Source organism: Oncorhynchus nerka, linkage group LG23, assembly GCF_034236695.1.
Source record: "Oncorhynchus nerka isolate Pitt River linkage group LG23, Oner_Uvic_2.0, whole genome shotgun sequence".
Taxonomy (NCBI): domain Eukaryota; kingdom Metazoa; phylum Chordata; class Actinopteri; order Salmoniformes; family Salmonidae; genus Oncorhynchus; species Oncorhynchus nerka.
The window spans coordinates 40,790,390-40,812,573 of record NC_088418.1 but is presented as its reverse complement, the minus strand read 5'-3'; the positions used below and the strand labels follow the sequence as shown (position 1 = coordinate 40,812,573).

The window sequence follows — 22,184 nt, the reverse complement described above, 5'->3', positions numbered from 1 at the left end:
ATGCTAACAAATACTAATGGTGTGTATGTAAACTTCTGACCCACTGGGAATGTGATGAAAGACATAAAAGCTGAAATAAATAACTCTACTATTATTCTGACATTTCACATTCTTAAAGTAAAGTGGTGAGCCTAACTGACCTAAAACAGGGAGTTCTTACTAGGATTAAATGTCAGGAATTGTGAAACTGAGTTTAAATGTATTTGGCTAAGGTATATGTAAACTTCCGACTTCAACTGTATGTGTGCATGCCTTCTGCTCCTTCTACAAAGGTAATTATCGATCGATCAATAATATAAGTTTTAGCAAAAACATTTTATTTTAAGTTACAATCTGTAGAAACTGAGAATAGAAAGGTTAACAGCAAAGTCGAAAAATAGATGGCAAATAGAAAAAGAGATCGATGGGAGGGGTTGAGTGGAGGCATTAAAAACAAAAAAACTCATGTAAAATATACTTTCCAATAATGGAAAATGTATTTAAAAAGAGCTGTGTGTAAACATACACAAGATTTGTTACGTTACAGCCATGTTCTGAAGTGGATTCAATCTATGCACAATACCCATATTGACTAAGAGATAACAGGTTATTAGAAAGTTTTGCAAAAGTATAACAATAAAAAACGGATACCTTATTTACATTCAGACCCTTTTGCTATGAGACTCAAAATTGCACTTAGGTGCATCCTGTTTCCATTGATCATCCTTGAGATGTTTCTTCAACTTGATTGGAATGCACCTGTGATAAATTCATTTGATTGGACATGATTTGGAAAGGCACACACCGGTCTATATAGGGTCCCATAGTTGATGGTGCATGTCAGAGCGAAATCCAAGCCATGAGGTCAAAGGAATTGTCCGTAGAGCTCCGAAACAGGATTGTGTCGAGGCACAGATCTGGGGAAGGGTACCAACACATTTCTGCAGCATTGAAGGTCCCCAAGAACACAGTGGCCTCCATCATTCTTAGATGGAAGAAGTTTGGAACCACCAAGACTTCCTAGAGCTGGCTGCCCGGCCTAACTGAGCAATCGGAGGAGAAGGGCCTGTTCAGGGAGGTGACCAAGAACCCTATGGTCAGTCTAACAGAGCTCCAGAGTTCCTCTGTGGAGATGGTTGTCCTTCTGGAAGGTTCTCCCATCTCTGACGCACTCCACCAATCAGGCCTTTAGGGTAAAGTGGCCAGACTGAAGCCATTCCTCAGTAAAAGGCACATGACAGCCCGCTTGGAGTTTGCCAAAAGGCACCTAAAGGACTCTGACCATGAGAAACAAGATTCTCTGGTCTGATGAAACCAAGATTGAACTCTTTGGCCTAACTTTGACTGGTACTGTATATATTATATACATTTACAAAAAAATATATGGGGGTTGAAATGTATGCAGACAATGACATTGATAGAAGCTACAATCCATCTGCAATATTAAAGCTGATCTACCCCCTAAAACAAAAGAGAGAAAAAATAAAGGTAATTATCTCGATGTCTCTCTCGCTTTCTCTTTCTCCTTTTCTCTCCACCCAGACCTATTATCCTGACAGTGGCTAAATGCTGGGACCCGTCACCCCAGGGCTACTTCACCCTCCCACGCAGTGAGTAACCTGTTATCTCCTAGGCTCTTTCTCAGTTCCTCTTTCCTTGATTCCTTGCATCCTCTCTCCTCACAACACACGAGGTCGAAGATCCAAAGTCCCTTCCCCTCTGACCTTCTCGTTTTGAGAACGAGGAGAGGGAAGACGTGAGAAATCGAGCAAAGACTAAATGCGAAAAGAGCCTCGGCTGAGAAATCCACCCAATGGTAGAGGAGACTACAACCCCTCATAGTGTACACCCCCATTGTTCTTCCAGATGAGCCGATCCGGCCCATAGACCCGGCTGTGTGGGTGAGCCATTCTGTGGCCCTGACAGGGGCCTACCCTCCCTACCCCGGCAGCTCCTCTCTCAGCACCATCACCTCCAACTCCTCGGTGACCGAGACGGAGCGTGAGTCCCTCTGCCTGTCTTTGGCCCACAAAGGTAAGGTCTGTTTTTATTTACTATGTTTGAGTCTTCTCGTGTCTCTTTCTCGCTTTCTCTCTTGTAAGTCTCAAGTTTTGTCATTTTGCTCATTGATCTCTGTTGAAGATTTAAGTCAGGGTTTCCCAATCTCGATCCTGGGCCCCCAAGGGGTGCACATTTTGTTTTTTGCCCTAGCACTACTCAGTTGATTGCAATAGTAAACTAATTATCAAGCTTTGATCATTTGAACTAGCTGTATAGTGTTAGGGCAAAAAAACTACATCGCGAGGACAGAGTTTTGGAAATGCTATTTTAAGTTATCTCTTCTCCCTCAAGTGTTAAGTTCTGTCTACCTTAGTTTTTGATAATTAATAGATTTTTTTGACAGTCTGTTTCTCTTAATCTTACCCTCTTCTCATCTCTCTCCAGGTTTTGATGACTTCAACCTGTCCCTCCACTCTGACATGGCCTCAGTGGCGAAGGCCATGGCCTCCCCAGAGTCTGGTCTGGAGGTTCGGGACAGGATGTGGCTCAAGATCACCATCCCCAATGCCTTCCTTGGTGAGAGAACTGCTTCCAGATCTGTTTGTGCTGTATAGCCAACTTCTAGGGTGCTGTTGTATTTGGATTGGAAAGAAAGATTATATTGTTGAAAAGTTATAACTAGTATTAGGGTTTAATGAAAAATATATAAACAATAATAATACCGATGACCGGTATCCCAGGACTTCCCAACCAAGCACCTTCACAAAAAAATACAAAATGTGCACGCATGAACCGGACATCAACTTTTATTTTACTAGGTAAGTTGAATGAGAACACATTCTCGTTTACAGCAACGGCCTTGGGAATAGTTACAGGGGAGGTGGGGCAATGAATAAGCCAATTGGAAGCTGAGGACGATTAGGTGGCCATGGTGGTATGAAGGTCAGATAGGAAATGTAGCCAGGACACCAGGGTTAACACCCCTACTCTTAACAATAAGTGCCATGGGATCTTTAGTGACCACAGAGTCCCATCTGAAAGACGGCACCCTACACAGGGCAATGTCCCCAATCACTGCCCTGGGGTATTGGGATATTTGTTTAGACCAGAGGAAAGAGTGCCTCCTACTTGCCCCCCAACACCACTTCCAACATATGGTATCCCATTCAGGGACCGACTAGGACCGACCCTGCTTAGCTTCAGAGGCAAGCCAGCGGTGGGATGCAGGGAGGTATGCTGCTGGCAAACTCTCTGGTGTAATTCATAGCCTACATTAGACCAGTCATCACAATTCTAGCAGCCTGCCGTATTTAGCTTACTCCACATAATGTCAATAGAAAACATCACTTACTTGCATGACTTCTAGAAATTGCTGTCTCATGTGTAGGCTACTCATGACGCAGTTACTGAAGGCAGTCTCATCTCACATTCACAAATCTCTTTATGGCACTGGTAGAAGCTCAAAATATGAACTGCAGCTACTGACTGGTCACAAAATGACTGGTATATTGTGATTACAACCGTGCCTCTAGGAAATAGATATTTGCAACATTGGTCCATGATGTTAAAATAACAAGCGAGTGCACGGCTAGCAGATAGCGGCTAGCAGATACCATAGACTTTCAGTCATTGTACTAACCCTACTTAGCAGTTGCGCTAGTGCTAGATAGCAACTTACTTCAAACATGGTGCAGAGACATAAAAATGGTATCCGTGAGTTCATCTGACTTTGGGGAAGTAGATATAGTGCTTCATTACCAAAATCACAAAGTGTCCCTTTTTAAACTGGCTGGGCCTAATATAGCAACAAATGCTGACATTACACATCCAAGTATATCTGACCAAATTATGCAAGACTAATTGTACTTTTGAATTCCGTAAAGTCAGTGTGGAAGAGGTGAAATCAACAATGACAAGCCAGGCCTCCCGGGTGGCGCAGTGGGCTAAGGCAGTGCTAGCTGTGCCACCAGAGACTCTGGGTTCGAGCCCAGGATCTGTCGCAATGAGGAGCCACCGCTATCTGACAATCTGGATGGAAAATTACCGAAGATAATAGTGGATGATATTTCCACTCCTATTTGCCATATCTTCAAGTTAAGCGTACTAGAAAGTGTGTGCCCTCCGGCTTGGAGGGAAGCTAAAGTCATTTCGCTACCCAAAAATAGTAAATCCCCCTTTACTGGCTCAAATAGCTGACCAATCAGCCTGTTACAAACTTATGGGAAAAAATGTTTGACCAGATACAATGTTATTTCACAGTAAACAAATTGACAACAGACTTTCAGCATGCATATAGGGAAGGACACTCAACAAGCACGGCACTTACACACTGATTAGCTGAGAGAAACTGATGATAAAAAGATTGTGGGGGCTGTCTTGTTAGTCTTCAGTGCGGCTTTTGACATGATTGATTATAGTCTGCTGCTGGAAAAATGTATGTGTTATGGCTTTGCACCTTCTATAATGTGGATCAAGAGTTACTTGTCGAACAGAACACAGAGTGTGTTCTTTAATGGAAGCCTCTCAAACATAACCAGGGGAAGCAGGAATTCCCCAGGTTATCTGTTTAGGCCCCTTGCGTTTTTAATTTTTTACTAACGACATGCCACTGGCTTTGAGTAAGGCCAGTGTGTCTGTATGCAGATGACTCAACACTATACATGTCAGCTACTGCAGCGACTGAAATGACTGCAACACTTAACAAAGAGCTGCAGTTAGGGCCTTATTGCTTAAATAAGCCATTGGATTCCTGTCCACATTTCTCCATTTACAGTGGTATAGTCATGTCAATTTCTGGACTTCTATATGTTTTTAAATAGCATTTCTGGTCTGAACGGGAATACCAGGATATTACCGGGATGGTTGCAATTTTCTCCGCAAAGAAAATTGGTAGATTTACAGGCAAAGATTAAACCCTACAGTAGATCATAGGTGGGGTTCTAATGGATGATTGATTGGCATGTTCTGATGTAGTGGAGTGCCTCTACCAACACATCAGGGGTTTTAGTGTTGGGTTCTAACGGATGATTGATTGGCAGGTTCTGATGTGGTGGAGTGCCTCTACCAACACATCGGGGGGTTCTAGTGTGGGGTTCTAATGGATGATTTATTGGCAGGTTCTGATGTGGTGGAGTGCCTCTACCAACACATCGGGGGGTTCTAGTGTGGGGTTCTAATGGATGATTGATTGGCAGGTTCTGATGTGGTGGAGTGGCTCTACCAACACATCAGGGGGGGTTCTAGTGTGGGGTTCTAATGGATGATTGATTGGCAGGTTCTGATGTGGTGGAGTGGCTCTACCAACACCGAGGGGTTCTAGTGTGCGGTTCTAATGGATGATTGATTGGCAGGTTCTGATGTGGTGGAGTGGCTCTACCAACACATCGAGGGCTTCCAGGACCGTCGTGAAGCCAGGAAGTATGCCAGTAATTTGCTGAAAGCTGGCTTCATCCGCCACACGGTCAACAAGATCACCTTCTCAGAGCAATGCTATTACATTTTCGGTGACTTCAGCGACTGTGAGAACTGTGAGTAAAACAGCACAAGCCTTTGTGGCTAATTGCCCATAGGCCTGTTTTACTGTACTACAGAGATGGGCAACAGGTGGCCATCCCTGTATTATGATTATTTTGGATAAGATAATTGTCTTAGTGCGGCACTCCTTTGAATTTCGAAATCCCGATGTGGCCCTCGAGCCTTAAGATGTTGCCGTGCCTTCTGTGCTACATTAGCTTTACAGTTTTGTTGCTGTTTGTTGTAAATATGTATATTTGCCATGGACTTTTTGCGGTTTTATTTTGTGAGAGCTCTGGTAAAATGTCCTATCTATTGAAAATGAAGGTCAAATGATGCATCATACATCACTGATTATAACTGTGCCATTACACTATTCTCTCCCAGACATGGCAAACCTGTCCCTGAATGACAACGACGGTTCTAGTGGGGCCTCAGACCAGGACACCCTGGCCCCCCTGCCCCTCCCGGGGGCCACACCCTGGCCCCTGATGCACACGTTCCCCTCCTACCAGTACACCTCCAACCCCTACTCCAGCCAGCCGCCCCCCTACCACGAGCTTTCCAGCTACAGCTACGCGCCAGGCAGCACAGGGAGCCAGCATAGTGAGGGTGAGACTGGAGGGACACCGGGGGGGAGTGTGTGTGTGTGTGTGTGTGTGTATACTGAACAAAAATATAAATGTAACATGCAATAATTTCAAAGATTTTACTGAGTTACAGTTCATATAAGTAAATGAATTTGGCCATATCTATGGATTTCACATGACTGGGAATACAGATATGCATCTGTTGGTCACAGATCGCTTTTAATAAATGGTAGGGACGTGGATCAGAAAACCAGTCAGTATCTGATTTTACCACCATCTGCCTCATTCAGCACGACACATCTCCTTCACATAGAGTTGATCAAGCTGTTGATTGTGGCCTGAGGAATGTGGCCCCACTCCTCTTCAATGGCTGTGCAAAGTTGCTGGATATCGGCGGGAACTGGAACACGCAGTTGTACACATCGATCCAGAGCATCCCAAACATGCTCAATGGGTGATATGTCTGAGTATGCAGGCCATGGAAGAACTGAGACATTTTCAGCTTTCAGGAATTGTGTACAGATCCTTGCAACATGGGTCCGTGCATTATCATGCTGAAACATGAGGTGATGAATGGCACGACAATGGTCCTCAGGATCTCATCACGGTATCTCTGTGCATTCAAAATGCCTTCGATAAAATGCAATTGTGTTCATTGTCCATAGCTTATGCCTGCCAATACCATATCCCCAATGCCACCATACATTGACATCAGCAAACCGCTCTCCCACACGGTGCCATACACATGGCCTGCGGTTGTGAGGCCTGTTGGACGTACTGTAAAATTCTCTAAAACAATGTTGAAGTTGGCTTATGGTAGAGAAATAAACATCCCCAATTCTCTGGCAACAGCTCTGGTGAACATTCCTGTAGTCAGCATGCCAGTTGCACGCTCCCTCAACTTGAGACATCCGTGGCATTGTGTTGTGACAAAACTGCACATTTTAGTGGCCTTTTGTCCCCAGCACAAGGTGCACCTGATCATGCTGTTGAATCAGCTTCTTAATGTCACAGCTGTCAGGTGGATAGATTATCTTGGTAAAGGAGAAATGCTCACTAACAGGGATGTAAACACATTTGTGCTCAATTTGAGAGAAATAATATTTTATTTCAGCTCATGAGACCAACACTTTACATGTTGTGTTTATATTTTTGTTCAGTGTAATTAATACATGTGTTAATGAATGAATGAATAATTAAAGAGTTCAGGGTTTTCCTGACAGGCCATACTCAGAAACTTGAACATTGTAGGGTTATGCAAGGGTTAAATAATGTCTTGTTTGAATCAGAGCTATAGATAGCCTCTGTATGATTCTGGTTAGACTGTGATATTAGAATGTACTCCGCTTTTCTGGGATGCCTGTTTTCACATTGTCCTGTCTTCTCTCACCCAGGGAGCCGGAGCAGTGGCTCCACCCGGAGCGAGGGAGAGAGACGGAGGGGAGGGAAAGGCGGAGGAGGGGTGGGCAGTACTAGTGGCCGGGATGAGAAGTCACCGGTAGGCGGAGATGGCAGGGACTCTCGCTCAGGAAGCGGCAGCGAATCAGAGTATTCTGTACGGAGCAGCCTGAGGAGGGGGGAACACGGAGGCTCGGCCACCCCCAGTGAACACAGCCACTATAGCCACGTCAGCCAGCGCTCACACCACCGCGCACCCCCTCCACACCTCCAATTCCCACAGGGCATCCCCCTTTCATACAACCCCATGATGCTTATGATGGTCCCCCAGCACCCCCATCACCCTCACGTGCACCCACACACCCTCCAGGGCCTGGGGCAGACAGGGCCCTCGATGCTGGGCCTGCCCCCTGGCACCACCCCCGGGGGACCTCCAGGGGCACCCCCAACCCGTGACCTGGGCTCTGTGCCCCCAGAGCTCACCGCCTCGCGCCAGTCCTTCCACCTTGCCATGGGAAATCCCAGTGAGTTCTTTGTGGACGTCATGTAGGAGTGGAGACACTACAGAAGGTTGAGTCGCAAATGGCACCTAATTCCCTACATAGTACACTACTTTTGACCAGAGTCCAATGAGCCCTGGTCAAAAGTAGTGCCCTCTGGGACTGACCCAGAGGCTGTATATGGGGAAGTTGGTGTTCAGAATCAGAAGGATGCACGCTGCAACATTAGAGTGGTACCAGCAACATTCACAAGGTGCTTTGATTCATTTGAACTCTTGGAAAGCTTTAAGAGCCTAAACCCAGCCCAGACCATTGTCTCTCTTTGTGATGTCATTGGTTAACCAATGTTTTATTAGGTGTCTCATCTGACAGGAATCAGTTACCTTTAGATGTTTACCTATCTCTGCCTTATCTTACAAGCTGGTAAACATCTAGAGGAAGCAAAGATGAGTAATTCCTGTCAGCTCAAGATTCACCTAATAAAAACCTTAAATTGAGCTTCATCAAGGGTAATGGGAATACCTACATTTCTTTGTTCTTCAGACAGGAACATAGGTCATTATTATGTCAATTTGTACGATATGAAAACAGAATACATTTCACTTCATCAAGTAATTGTACATAATTAAATGTGCCACGCCATTACAACCACTGTCACATAGCTGTGATCATGTTTCTAAACATGTCACACACATCACTCATAGTGATATGGAGCATAGTACTACTATAGCCTACTTAGGAGGTTAATTGCTGTGGTGTTCTTGGAATATGGTACTAAAACACTACCAGCTGGAGAAGAAAAGTGTTGTATACATGTATCTGTTAATTGAAATGGATGAATTCATGCATTCACATTTGATCTACTGATAACCAGCAGTAGGAATGTTTTTTTTTTAATGAGAAGCGCTGTTGGGTTTGTGTTGATATGCACTCACGTTCATGGCCTGTATTCACAAAGCAAGTAGGTAGGCTGATCTAGGATCAGGTGCCCCCGTCCATATAACCGTATTCATTATGATTTGACAAGACTCTGATATGATTGAATAAGGGCCCAAATATTGTGGAGGCCTCCTGTCCTCTGCAGTAACTGGTGAGCCCCCTGATACATTTGTGATTTGCACCTTACTGGTCAGTCAGCTTGATGCAGTGTGTGAATTGGGCCGGTACACACAGGTACTGATTACTGGCCACTCTTTTATATTGGCTTAAATATATGATGAGTACTGGCACCCAAAATGACTACCATACCAGCACTTATTTCAGTTCACTTCAAATACTGGGTGGATGACTGGGAGATGGAAGCTGGTACAGACCGACAGACTGAAGTATTTGGGATAGCAGTTGGTGAGGGTCAAAGAATGTAGTCTGGCTAAACCAGACTGAATGCTATGCTCTCACCATTGTTTAACCACGCTACAAAGAATGAAAAAGAAGCAAATACAAAATAGTTTATATAGCTCTGATCTCACACTCCTACCCACATTTAGTTTTTTAACTGAGTGACATACACATGTTTTTATGTATACATTTATAGAATTGTATTAAAGGTGCTTGATGACGAATAGTTATGTTTCTTAGTATGGCACAGTCAGTAATGCATTGTCATATTTGCTTGTTTGTCACTTGTTAATTTGAGTCATTTAGCGGACACTCTTATCCAGAGAGACTTAGTCAGTCCATTCATCTTAAGATGGCGCAGGTGGAACAACCACATATCAGTCATAGTAAGTACATTTCTCCTCAAAGTAGCAAAGTCCGAGCTAGTAAGGGGGAAATTGCAATTGTATTACAGTTTAAATACAACTCTAAATTTAAAGTGTTTTCCCCTTTATTTGTAGATAGCAATTTTGTGTAAGCCTTAATTGTAATTTATAACTGAACTTCAATGATGGTGGCAAAAAAAAATATTTTACACTTATTTCATTGTTTTTAGAAGAAGCCTAATTTTGCTTTTGACGCTGTCCTTGAATAAAATAAAATGGTTATTTTACTGAACAAAAGTATAAATACAACATGCAACAATTTTAAGATTTTGCTCAGTTGTAGTTCATGTAAGGAAATCAGTCAATTTAACTAAATAAATTGGGTCCTACTCTATGGATTGTGGGCCTGGGAGGTCATAGGTCCATCCACTTGGGAGCCAGGCCCAAATCAAATGTATTTGTCAAATGTGGCGAATACAACCGGTGTAGACCTTATCGTGAAATGCTTACTTACAAGCCCTTAACCAACAATGCAGTTGAAGAAATAGTCAAGAAAATATTAACTAAATTGAATAAAATAAAAAATAAGTAACACGAAAATTACATTGAGGCTATATACACGAGGTACAGAGTCGATGTGCGGGGGTACAGGTTAGTCGAGGTCATTTGTAAAAAGTGACAATGTATAGATAATAAACAGCGAGTAGCAGCGGTGTAAAAACAAAAGCAGGGGTAGCTGCTTGATTCATTGTTAAACAGTCTTATGGCTTAGGGGTAGAAGCTGTTAAGGAGCCTTTTGGTCCTAAACTTGGCTCTTCGGTACCGCTTGCCGTGCGGTAGCAGAGAGAACAGTCTATGACTTGGGTGGCTGGAGTCTTTGGCAATTTTTAGGGCCTTCCTCAGACATTGCCTGGTATAGAGGTCCTGGATGGCAGGAAGCTTGGCCCCAGTCCTGTAGCGTAGCATCCGTGTCATCTGACCACTTCTGTATTGAGCGAGTCACTGGTACTTCCTGCTTTAGTTTTTGCTTGTTCGCAGGAATTGGAAGGATAAAATTCTGGTCAAATTTGGCAAAAGGAGGGAGAGGTTTGTATGCGTGTGTGGAGTAAAGGTGGTCCATAGTTTGTTTTTGTTTTTTTTCCAGTGAAGGAAAATCTTAATTTCACTAGATGATTTTGTGCTTCCAACTTTGGGGACGGCTCTTTCAGCTTGATAATGCCCCCATGCACAAAGTGAGGTCCATACAGAAATGGTTTGTCGAGATCGGTGTGGAAGAACTTGACTGGCCTGCACAGAGCCCTGACCTCAACCCCATCGAAAACATTTGGTATTAATTGGAACGCAAACTGCAAGCCAGGCTTAATCACCTAACATCAGTGCCCGACCTCACTAATAGTCGTGGCTGAATGGAAGGAAGCAAGTCCCCACAGCAATGTTCCAACATCTAGTGGAAAGCCTTCCCGGAAGAGTGGAGGCTGTTGGAGCAGCAAAGGGGGAACCAACTCTATATTAATGCCCATGATTTTGGAATGAGATGTTTGACGAGCAGGTGTCCACATACTTTTGGTCATGTAGTGTATCAATACACTCGTAAAAACTTAAGCATAACGTAACTTCTATTTGATCAAATAAGCCTCACGCAGCAAATAAGCCATTGCATTTTTTTGTTGACCAAATTCGACACTCATTGACATACAAAAACTCCTTGCTTGGTGAGAGAAAAAACAAAAAACACCACCTGCTGGAGAAGACAGATTTTGGGCCCAGTTATCCCTCTCACTTTGCCTCTTCCTCTCTGGCAACTTCACTATTGATTTTCTAGATTCAGGTTCACTCAAACATTTTAAGCTTTGTTTTTCAACTGATAGTTACAGCTGATTTGGGGATTTTATATTGAGTGAACCTGAATCTATATTGAGCAGTGTTTCAAGAAGCAGTGCAGCAACAGTATAACTTTAGACCGTCTCCTCGCCCGAACCAGGGACCCTCTGCACACATCAACAACAGTGACCCCTCGAAGCATCCATCGCTCCACAAAAGCCGCGGCCCTTGCAGAGCAAGGGGAACCACTACTTCAAGGTCTCAGAGCTAGTGACGTCACCGATTGAAACGCTATTTAGCGCGCACCGCTAACTAAGCTAGCCGTTTCACATCCGTTACATTGGCAGGGGAGTTGCAGCGATGGGCCAAGACTAGCTACCAGTTGGATGTCACGAAAAAAGGGGTTAAAAGTACAACAAAAAATGAAACTGGTATACTTTTTAATTTAACCAGTTTTAAAGCAGGGCCGACAGACAAGTTCCTTACTTTTTCCCCCTTCATAAGATTTCTGAATAGCTAATCAGGTGGCTACACAGACCCGCCCCCCCCTCCCCTCTTTTTCACTGCTGCTGCTGCTCTCTCTGTGTATTATCTATACATAGTCACTTTAACTCAATCTACATGTACATATTACCTCAATTACCTCGACTAACCTGAGCGCCCGCACCCCCTGGTACCCCCCTGTATGTTGCTCCTGTCATTTTATTTCTTAACACTTTTTTTTTTTTAACTGCATTGCTGGTTAAGGGCTTGTAAGTAAGACATGTAAGCATGTCTACACCTGTTGTATTCGGCACATGTGACAAATAAAATATGATTTGATTCCACTTGCCTCTTCCATTTTTGCGGTAATGCTGCAATTTTGGGTAGAGCAGATATTTCCATATTTTTATAATCTGCATGTGTGACAACTCCACCAGCCCTATATATGATATAATTTACAAAGTTAATATAATTTTTAAAATGTATTCCCCAAATAAATATTTTTTATCAATTAGTATATTTGATATAATATTTCTTGCATTATTTGTTCTGTCTTTTCTGGTGGAATGCAATCAACTTTCTATGGCTTGTTTTAACAATAGTGATATTTTGGAGAGGATTTCATTTTCAAATAACCGACAGTGAGAGGTCGTCATCTGAATAAAGGGGAAAAGGCTATTCTTGAACATTCTGACTAATCTGCTAGATAACCAGCTCAGATTTAAGTGTACCTTTTGTATGACTGAAGCCTTTAGTGAGAGGTCTAATGCTTTAATACTTCATTTCTGCCCTCCGAATTCATATTCATTATATAAATAGACCAGTTTAACTTTGTTTGGCATGCCATTCCAAATAAAATATATTTATTTGCTCATATAATTTTAATAAACAGGTCGCTAGGTAAAGAAAATAGGTCTACTGGGATATGACTGAAGTGATTTTATACAAATAGACAGGTATTTACCTTTCCATGTTAGCAAGATCTTGTCTATTTTTGGTAACTTTCTATAAAAATGTATTGGAGTGAGAATTGATTTATTTCGTGATATGTATACCGAGTATATCCACATTACCATCAGACCATTTTATTGGTAAACTACACAGTAATGTAAAAGTAGTATATTTTAATAATCCAATACGTAATACACTGATCATCATTTGGTTGTAATCCAAAGAGGTTAGAAAACGTTTCTAGATCCTCTGAAGCTGTGGATTTAAAAGAAAACATGAATCATCGGCGTACAATGACACCTTTTGTCATGCCTACTCCCGTTCCCTCTCTCCGGCGCTCAACGTCGCTGCTCGACCAACCACCGGTCCCGTCAACCCACATTTATGCATACCTGGCAACCACCTGCTCCCCATCGTTATGCACACACGGACTTCATCCTTACCTTGAATATTTTCCCTTTATTTAACCCCCAGTATTCAGGCATATTGGTTTTTGTTCACGTTCAGTATGTTTTTCCTGTTTTTAATCGGCTCATGCTCATTATTAAACTCGCCTTCTGCACCTGACTCCTAAGCATATACGTTATACCTTCGCTTTTAAGCCCTGAATTTCTAGCCCCTTGATATTATTGTTGGATACGATTTTAATAGTTAACACTTCTAAAGGCACATTTAAAAGTGTCCCATACAATAAGGGGATCTGCTGTACCTACAGTACCAGTTAAAAGTTTGGACACACCTACTCATTCAAGGGTTTTTCTTTATGTTGACTATTTTCTACATTGTAGAATAATAGTGACAACATCAATACTATGAAATAACACATATGGAATCATGTACTAACGTGCTTCTACACCTGCATTGCTTGCTGTTTGGGGTTTTAGGCTGGATTTCTGTACAGCATTTTGAGATATCAGCTGATGTAAGAAGATCGCCTTATACATTTGATTTGATTTGATGTTACCAAAAAAAGTGTTAAACAAATCCAAATATATTTCAGTAGCCACCCTTTGCCTTGATGACAGCTTTGCACACCCTTGACATTCTCTCAACCAGCTTCACCTGGAATGCTTTTCCAAGTCTTGAAGGAGTTCCCACATATGCTGAGCACTTGTTGGCTGCTTTTTCTTCACTCTGTGATCCAACTCATCCCAAACCATCTCAATTGGGTTGAGATTGGGTGATTGTGGAGGCCAGGTCATCTGATGCAGCACTCCATCACTCTCCTTCTTGGTCAAATAGCCCTTACACAGCCTGGAGGTGTGTTAGGTCATTGTCCTGTTGAAAAAAAAAAAATAGTCCCACTAAGCGCAAACCACATGGAATGGTGTATCGCTGCAGAATGCTGTGGTAGCCATGCTGGTTTAAGTGTGCCTTGAAGTCTAAATAAATCACTGACAGTGTCACCAGCAAAGCACCCTCACACCTCTCAAAGAGACGAAGGTTGGAACCAAAAATCTCAAATTTGGACTCATCAGACCAAAGGACAGATTTCCACAGGTCTAATGAACATTGCTCGGGTTTCTTGGCTCAAGCAAGTCTCTTATTATTATTGATGCCCTTTGGTAATGGTTTCTTTGCAGCAATTTGACCATGAAGGCCTGTGTCTGTCACTTGAACTCTGTGGAGCATTTATTTGGGCTGCAATATCTGAGGCTGGTAACTCTAATGAACGTATCCTCTGCAGCAGAGGTAACTCTGGGTCTTCCTTTCCTGTAGTGGTCCTCATGAGGGCCAGTTTCATCATAGCGCTTGACGGTTTTTGCGACTGCACTTGAAGAAACGTTCAAAGTACTTGAAATTTTCAGGATTGACTGACCTTCATGTCATTTCCCTTTGCTTACTTGAGCTGTTCTTGCCATAATATGGACTTGGTCTTTTACCAAATAGGGCTGACTTCTGTATACCGCCCCTACCTTGTCACAACACAACTGATTGGCTCAAAGGCAGTTAGAAGGAAAGAAATTCCACAAATGGACTTTTAACAAGGCACATCTATTAATTGAAATGCATTCCAGGTGACTACCTCACGAAGCTGGTTGAAAGAAAGCAGAGAGTGTGCAATGGTGTCATCAAGGCAAAGGATGGTTACTTTAAAGAACTTTGTTTAACCCTTTTACTACATGATTCCATGTGTGTTATTTCATAGTTTTGATGTTTTCACTATTATTCTACAATGAAGAAAATAGTAAAAATAAAGAAAAACCCTTAAATAAGTAGGTGTGTCCAAACTTTTGACTGGTACTGCATGTTATGTCAGAAAAAAATAAGTTATAAATTCTTCTGTCCTAGTTAAAAACAAGTTATCATCCAATAGGCTTTGATTGCATTTCCAATGACATAAGAAAGTAGACATCAAGGTTGATTAAGCCTCCTCTGTGTATATCTCACTAGGTCAGCATATTACATTTTACATTTACATTTAAGTCATTTAGCAGACGCTCTTATCCAGAGCGACTTACAAATTGGTGCATTCACCTTATGACATCCAGTGGAACAGCCACTTTACAATAGTGCATCTAAATCTTTTAAGGGGGGTGAGAAGGATTACTTTATCCTATCCTAGGTATTCCTTAAAGAGGTGGGGTTTCAGGTGTCTCCGGAAGGTGGTGATTGACTCCGCTGTCCTGGCGTCGTGAGGGAGTTTGTTCCACCATTGGGGGGCCAGAGCAGCGAACAGATTTGACTGGGCTGAGCGGGAACTGTACTTCCTCAGTGGTAGGGAGGCGAGCAGGCCAGAGGTGGATGAACGCAGTGCCCTTGTTTGGGTGTAGGGCCTGATCAGAGCCTGGAGGTACTGAGGTGCCGTTCCCCTCACAGCTCCGTAGGCAAGCACCATGGTCTTGTAGTGGATGCGAGCTTCAACTGGAAGCCAGTGGAGAGAGCGGAGGAGCGGGGTGACGTGAGAGAACTTGGGAAGGTTGAACACCAGACGGGCTGCGGCGTTCTGGATGAGTTGTAGGGGTTTAATGGCACAGGCAGGGAGCCCAGCCAACAGCGAGTTGCAGTAATCCAGACGGGAGATGACAAGTGCCTGGATTAGGACCTGCGCCGCTTCCTGTGTGAGGCAGGGTCGTACTCTGCGGATGTTGTAGAGCATGAACCTACAGGAACGGGCCACCGCCTTGATGTTATTTGAGAACGACAGGGTGTTGTCCAGGATCACGCCAAGGTTCTTAGCGCTCTGGGAGGAGGACACAATGGAGTTGTCAACCGTGATGGCGAGATCATGGAACGGGCAGTCCTTCCCCGGGAGGAAGAGCAGCTCCGTCTTGCCGAGGTTCAGCTTGAGGTGATGATCCGTCATCCACACTGATATGTCTGCCAGACATGCAGAGATGCGATTCGCCACCTGGTCGTCAGAAGGGGGAAAGGAGAAGATTAATTGTGTGTCGTCTGCATAGCAATGATAGGAGAGACCATGTGAGGTTATGACAGAGCCAAGTGACTTGGTGTATAGCGAGAATAGGAGAGGGCCTAGAACAGAGCCCTGGGGACACCAGTGGTGAGAGCACGTGGTGAGGAGACGGATTCTCGCCACGCCACCTGGTAGGAGCGACCTGTCAGGTAGGACGCAATCCAAGCGTGGGCCGCGCCGGAGATGCCCAACTCGGAGAGGGTGGAGAGGAGGATCTGATGGTTCACAGTATCGAAGGCAGCCGATAGGTCTAGAAGGATGAGAGCAGAGGAGAGAGAGTTAGCTTTAGCAGTGCGGAGCGCCTCCGTGATACAGAGAAGAGCAGTCTCAGTTGAATGACTAGTCTTGAAACCTGACTGATTTGGATCAAGAAGGTCATTCTGAGAGAGATAGCGGAGAGCTGGCCAAGGACGGCACGTTCAAGAGTTTTGGAGAGAAAAGAAAGAAGGGATACTGGTCTGTAGTTGTTGACATCGGAGGGATCGAGTGTAGGTTTTTTTCAGAAGGGTGCAACTCTCGCTCTCTTGAAGACAGGAGGGACGTAGCCAGCGGTCAGGGATGAGTTGATGAGCGAGGTGAGGTAAGGGAGAAGGTCACCGGAGATGGTCTGGAGAAGAGAGGAGGGGATAGGGTCAAGCGGGCAGGTTGTTGGGCGGCCGGCCGTCACAAGACGCGAGATGTCATCTGGAGAGAGAGGGGAGAAAGAGGTCAGAGCACAGGGTAGGGCAGTGTGAGCAGAACCAGCGGTGTCGTTTGACTTAGCAAACGAGGATCGGATGTCGTCGACCTTCTTTTCAAAATGGTTGACGAAGTCATCTGCAGAGAGGAGGAGGGGGGAGGGGAGGAGGATTCAAGAGGGAGGAGAAGGTGGCAAAGAGCTTCCTAGGGTTAGAGGCAGATGCTTGGAATTTAGAGTGGTAGAAAGTGGCTTTAGCAGCAGAGACAGAGGAGGAAAATGTAGAGAGGAGGGAGTGAAAGGATGCCAGGTCCGCAGGGAGGCGAGTTTTCCTCCATTTCCGCTCGGCTGCCCGGAGCCCTGTTCTGTGAGCTCGCAATGAGTCGTCGAGCCACGGAGCGGGAGGGGAGGACCGAGCCGGCCTGGAGGATAGGGGACATAGAGAGTCAAAGGATGCAGAAAGGGAGGAGAGGAGGATTGAGGAGGCAGAATCAGGAGATAGGTTGGAGAAGGTTTGAGCAGAGGGAAGAGATGATAGGATGGAAGAGGAGAGAGTAGCGGGGAGAGAGAGCGAAGGTTGGGACGGCGCGATACCATCCGAGTAGGGGCAGTGTGGGAAGTGTTGGATGAGAGCGAGAGGAAAAGGATACAAGGTAGTGGTCGGAGACTTGGAGGGAGTTGCAATGAGGTTAGTGGAAGAACAGCATCTAGTAAAGATGAGGTCGAGCGTATTGCCTGCCTTGTGAGTAGGGGGAAGGTGAGAGGGTGAGGTCAAAAGAGGAGAGGAGTGGAAAGAAGGAGGCAGAGAGGAATGAGTCAAAGGTAGACGTGGGGAGGTTAAAGTCGCCCAGAACTGTGAGAGGTGAGCCGTCCTCAGGAAAGGAGCTTATCAAGGCATCAAGCTCATTGATGAACTCTCCGAGGGAACCTGGAGGGCGATAAATGATAAGGATGTTAAGCTTGAAAGGGCTGGTAACTGTGACAGCATGGAATTCAAAGGAGGCGATAGACAGATGGGTAAGGGGAGAAAGAGAGTATGACCACTTGGGAGAGATGAGGATCCCGGTGCCACCACCCCGCTGACCAGAAGCTCTCGGGGTGTGCGAGAACACGTGGGCGGACGAAGAGAGAGCAGTAGGAGTAGCAGTGTTATCTGTGGTGATCCATGTTTCCGTCAGTGCCAAGAAGTCGAGGGACTGGAGGGAGGCATAGGCTGAGATTAACTCTGCCTTGTTGGCCGCAGATCGGCAGTTCCAGAGGCTACCGGAGACCTGGAACTCCACGTGGGTCGTGCGCGCTGGGACCACCAGATTAGGTGGCCGCGGCCACGCGGTGTGGAGCGTTTGTATGGTCTGTGCAGAGAGGAGAGAACAGGGATAGACAGACACATAGTTGACAGGCTACAGAAGAGGCTACGCTAATGCAAAGGAGATTGGAATGACAAGTGGACTACACGTCTCGAATGTTCAGAAAGTTAAGCTTACGTAGCAAGAATCTTATTGACTAAAATTATTAAAATGATACAGTACTGCTGAAGTAGGCTAGCTGGCAGTGGCTGCGTTGTTGACTTTGTAGGCTAGCTGGCAGTGGCTGCGTTGTTGACACTACACTAATCAAGTCGTTCCGTTGAGTGTAATAGTTTCTACAGTGCTGCTATTCGGGGGCTAGCTGGCTAGCTAGCAGTATTGATTACGTTACGTTGCGTTAAAAGAACGACAATAGCTGGCTAGCTAACCTAGAAAATCGCTCTAGACTACACAATTATCTTTGATACAAAGACGGCTATGTAGCTAGCTATGTAGCTAGCTACGATCAAACCGTTGTACTGTAATGAAATGAAATGAAAATGTGATACTACCTGTGGAGCGAAGCAGAATGCGACCGGGTTGTTGAGTGCGGAAGTTCTATTCGGTAGACGTTGGCTATTAAACCTCCATATATCCACTAGTTCTATTATATCCATGTATATCTCACTAGGTCAGCATAGCCTCCATATATCCACTAGTTCCAATATATCCATGATATTCATGATCTCCATTAAGTGCATGAGGGTGATAGTTTGTAGTGATTTCCTTTTTTTTCACCTTTATTTAACCAGGTAGGCTAATTGAGAAAAGTTCTCATTTACAATTGCAACCTTGCCAAGATAAAGCAAAGCAGCTCGACACATACAACAACACATGGAGTAAAACAAACACAATACAGTCAATAATACAGTAGAAAAATAAGTCTATATACAATGTGAGCAAGTGAGGTGAGATAAGGGAGGTAAAGGCAAAAAAAGGCCATGGTGGCGAAGTAAATACAATATAGCAAGTAAAACACTGGAATGGTTGATTTGCAGTGGAAGAATGTGAAAAGTAGAGAAAGAAATAATGGGGTGCAAAGGAGCAAAATAAATAAATACAGTTGGGCTAAATTATAGATGGGCTATGTACAGGTGCAGTAATCTGTGAGCTGCTCTGACAGCTGGTGCTTAACTTGTTATGACTGCAGGGGCAGTATGGAGTAGCTTGGATGAAAAGGTGCCCGTTGTAAACAGCCAGCTCCTCAGTCTCAGTTGCTAATATATGCATATTATTATTAGTATTGGATAGAAAACACTCTGAAGTTTCTAAAACTTTTTGAATGACGTCTGTGAGTATAACATAACTCATATTGCAGGCAAAAACCTGAGAAATTCCACTTCCTGTTTTGGATTTTTTCTGGGGGTAGCAGATTTTCAACCAAGCTCTCATTGAAATTACAGCGAGATATGGATGAGTTTTAACCTCCTACGCCTTCCGCTAGGTGTCAACAGTCAATAGAACTTTGTCTGATGACTCTAATGTGAAGGGGGGTCGAATGAGACAGGAAATAGTCACCACTGCCACGAGTTGACAATGCTTTCACTATGCGCGTTCACAGGGGAAGGACCTGCGTTCCACCGGTCATCTGAAGTCATTCTAATTCTCCGGTTGGAATGTTATTCAAGATATATGTAAACAACATTCTAAAGATTGATTCAGTACATAATTTGACATGTTTCTACTGACTGTTACGGAATGTTTGGACATTTCGTCATGTTATAGTGGACGCGCTTTGTGACTTTGGAATTGTTTACCAAACGCGCTAACCAAAGTAGCTAATTGGACATAAATAACGGACATTTTCGAACACATCAAGCATTTATTGTGGACCTGGGATTCATAGGACTGCATTCTGATGAAGTTCATCAAAGGTAAGGAATGTATTTTCTGGTTTCTGTTGACTCCAACATGGCGGTTAATTTGGCTAATGTTCTGAGCTCCGTCTCAGATTATTGCATGGGTTGCTTGTTCTGTAAACTTTTTTGGAAATCTGACACAGCAGTTGCATTAAGGAGAGGTATATCTATAATTCCATGTGTAGAACTTGTATTATCATCTACATTTATGATGAGTATTTCTGTTGAAACGATGTGGCTATGCAAAATCTCTTGATGTTTTTGAACTAGTGAATCTAATACGCCAATGTAAACTCAGATTTGTTTATATAAATATGAACTTTATCAAACATAACATGCATGTATTGTGTAACATGAAGTCCTATGAGTGTTATCTGATGAAGATAATTCAAGGTTAGTGATTAATTTAGTCTCTATTTCTGCTTTTTGTGAATGCTATATTTCGCTGGAAAATGGCTGTGCTTATTGTGGTTTGGTGGAGACCTAACATAATCAGTTGTAGTACTTTTGATGAAAAGCATATTCGAAATCGGACACTTTGGTGGGATTAACAACAAGATTACCTTTAAAATTATATAAGACACGTGTGTTTTAGGAATTGTAATTATGAGATTTCTGTGGTTTGAATTTGGCGCCCTCTATTTTCACTGGTAGTTGTCATATCGTTCCCGTTAGCGGGATTGCAGCCATTTAAAGCTAGTGAGGGAGATAAGTGTTTCCAGTTTCAGACATTTTTGTAGTTCGTTCCAGTCATTGGCAGCAGAGAACTGGAAGGAGAGGCGGCCAAAGGAAAAATTGGTTTTGGGGGTGACCAGAGAGATATACCAACTGGAGCGCATGCTACGGCTGGGTGCTGCTATGGTAACCAACAAGCTGAGATAAGGAGGGACTTTACCTAGCAGGGTCTTGTAGATGACCTGGAGCCAGTGGGTTTGGCGACGAGTATGTAGCGAGGGCCAGCCATCGAGAGCGTATAGGTCGCAGTGGTGGGTAGTATATGGGGCTTTGGTGACAAAACGGATGGCACTGTGATAGACTGCATCCAATTTATTGGGTAGGGTATTGGAGGCTATTTTGTAAATGACATTGCCGAAGTCGAGGATTGGTAGGATGGTCAGTTTTACAAGGGTACGTTTGGCAGCATGAGTGAAGGATGCTTTGTTGCGAAATAGGAAGCCAATTCTACATTTAACTTTGGAGATGTTTGATGTGAGTCTGGAAGGAGAGTTTACAGTCCAACCAGACACCTAGGTATTTGTAGTTGTCCACATATTCTAAGTCAGAACCGTCCAGAGTAGTGATGTTGGGCAGGTGCAGGCAGCGATCGGTTGAAGAGCATGCATTTAGTTTTACTTGTATTTAAGAGCAATTGGAGGCCAAGCAAGGAGAGTTGTATGGCATTGAAGCTCGCCTGGAGGGTTGTTAACACAGTGTCCAAAGAAGGGCCAGAAGTATACAGAATGGTGTCGTCTGCGTAGAGGTGGATCAGAGACTCACCAGCAGCAAGAGCGACATCATTGATGTATACAGAGAAGAGAGTCGGTTGTTGTGGCAGAATCAGAATTCTTTAGGTAACATTGATAAATAAGATGTTTTATCAATTTTCATAAGTATGCTTATGTGGGAAAAAGATACTTGGGCCCCAGAGAGGGGAGAGGTCAGGTTTGTCTTCATATGGGAATGTGTCTGTAACTATTACATGTCCCCTCTGAGGTTGCCCTTATCTTGATTTAGTATATGGCCTAGGTGGCTCACTGTCTTTTCTGATCTTGTAGAGGAGGGGGTGTATTTGAGATGGGAGTATCTAGAATTGACAATTGATATATGCCATTTGATGAGGTAATGTTTTGGTCCTAAGTGGTACCAAGAATGAGATAGGAACTTCGTTTAGGAGACCAAACTGAACGATAATTTATAGCTAATGCTGTCTGGCTATGGGATACTCC

At 43.9% G+C, this 22,184-nt stretch overlaps 1 protein-coding gene across 2 annotated transcripts in view; it reads left to right on the top strand.

Moving 5' to 3' along the window:
• The window catches only part of LOC115106837 (segment polarity protein dishevelled homolog DVL-2-like), a 34,434-nt gene extending 24,891 nt beyond the window's left edge, over window positions 1-9,543 (top strand). The window contains exons 10-15 of one of the 2 annotated variants that reach the window (XM_029629975.2): window positions 1,522-1,589; window positions 1,846-2,013; window positions 2,425-2,556; window positions 5,331-5,507; window positions 5,881-6,105; window positions 7,478-9,543. In XM_029629975.2, the coding sequence (XP_029485835.1) occupies window positions 1,522-1,589; window positions 1,846-2,013; window positions 2,425-2,556; window positions 5,331-5,507; window positions 5,881-6,105; window positions 7,478-8,031 (1,324 nt within the window). In that variant the 3' untranslated portion in view covers window positions 8,032-9,543. Of the gene's footprint in view, window positions 1-1,521; window positions 1,590-1,821; window positions 2,014-2,424; window positions 2,557-5,330; window positions 5,508-5,880; window positions 6,106-7,477 lie in introns of both variants that reach the window. The other variant, XM_029629974.2, reaches the window with a different exon arrangement.
• The last annotated feature ends 12,641 nt before the right edge of the window (window positions 9,544-22,184 follow it).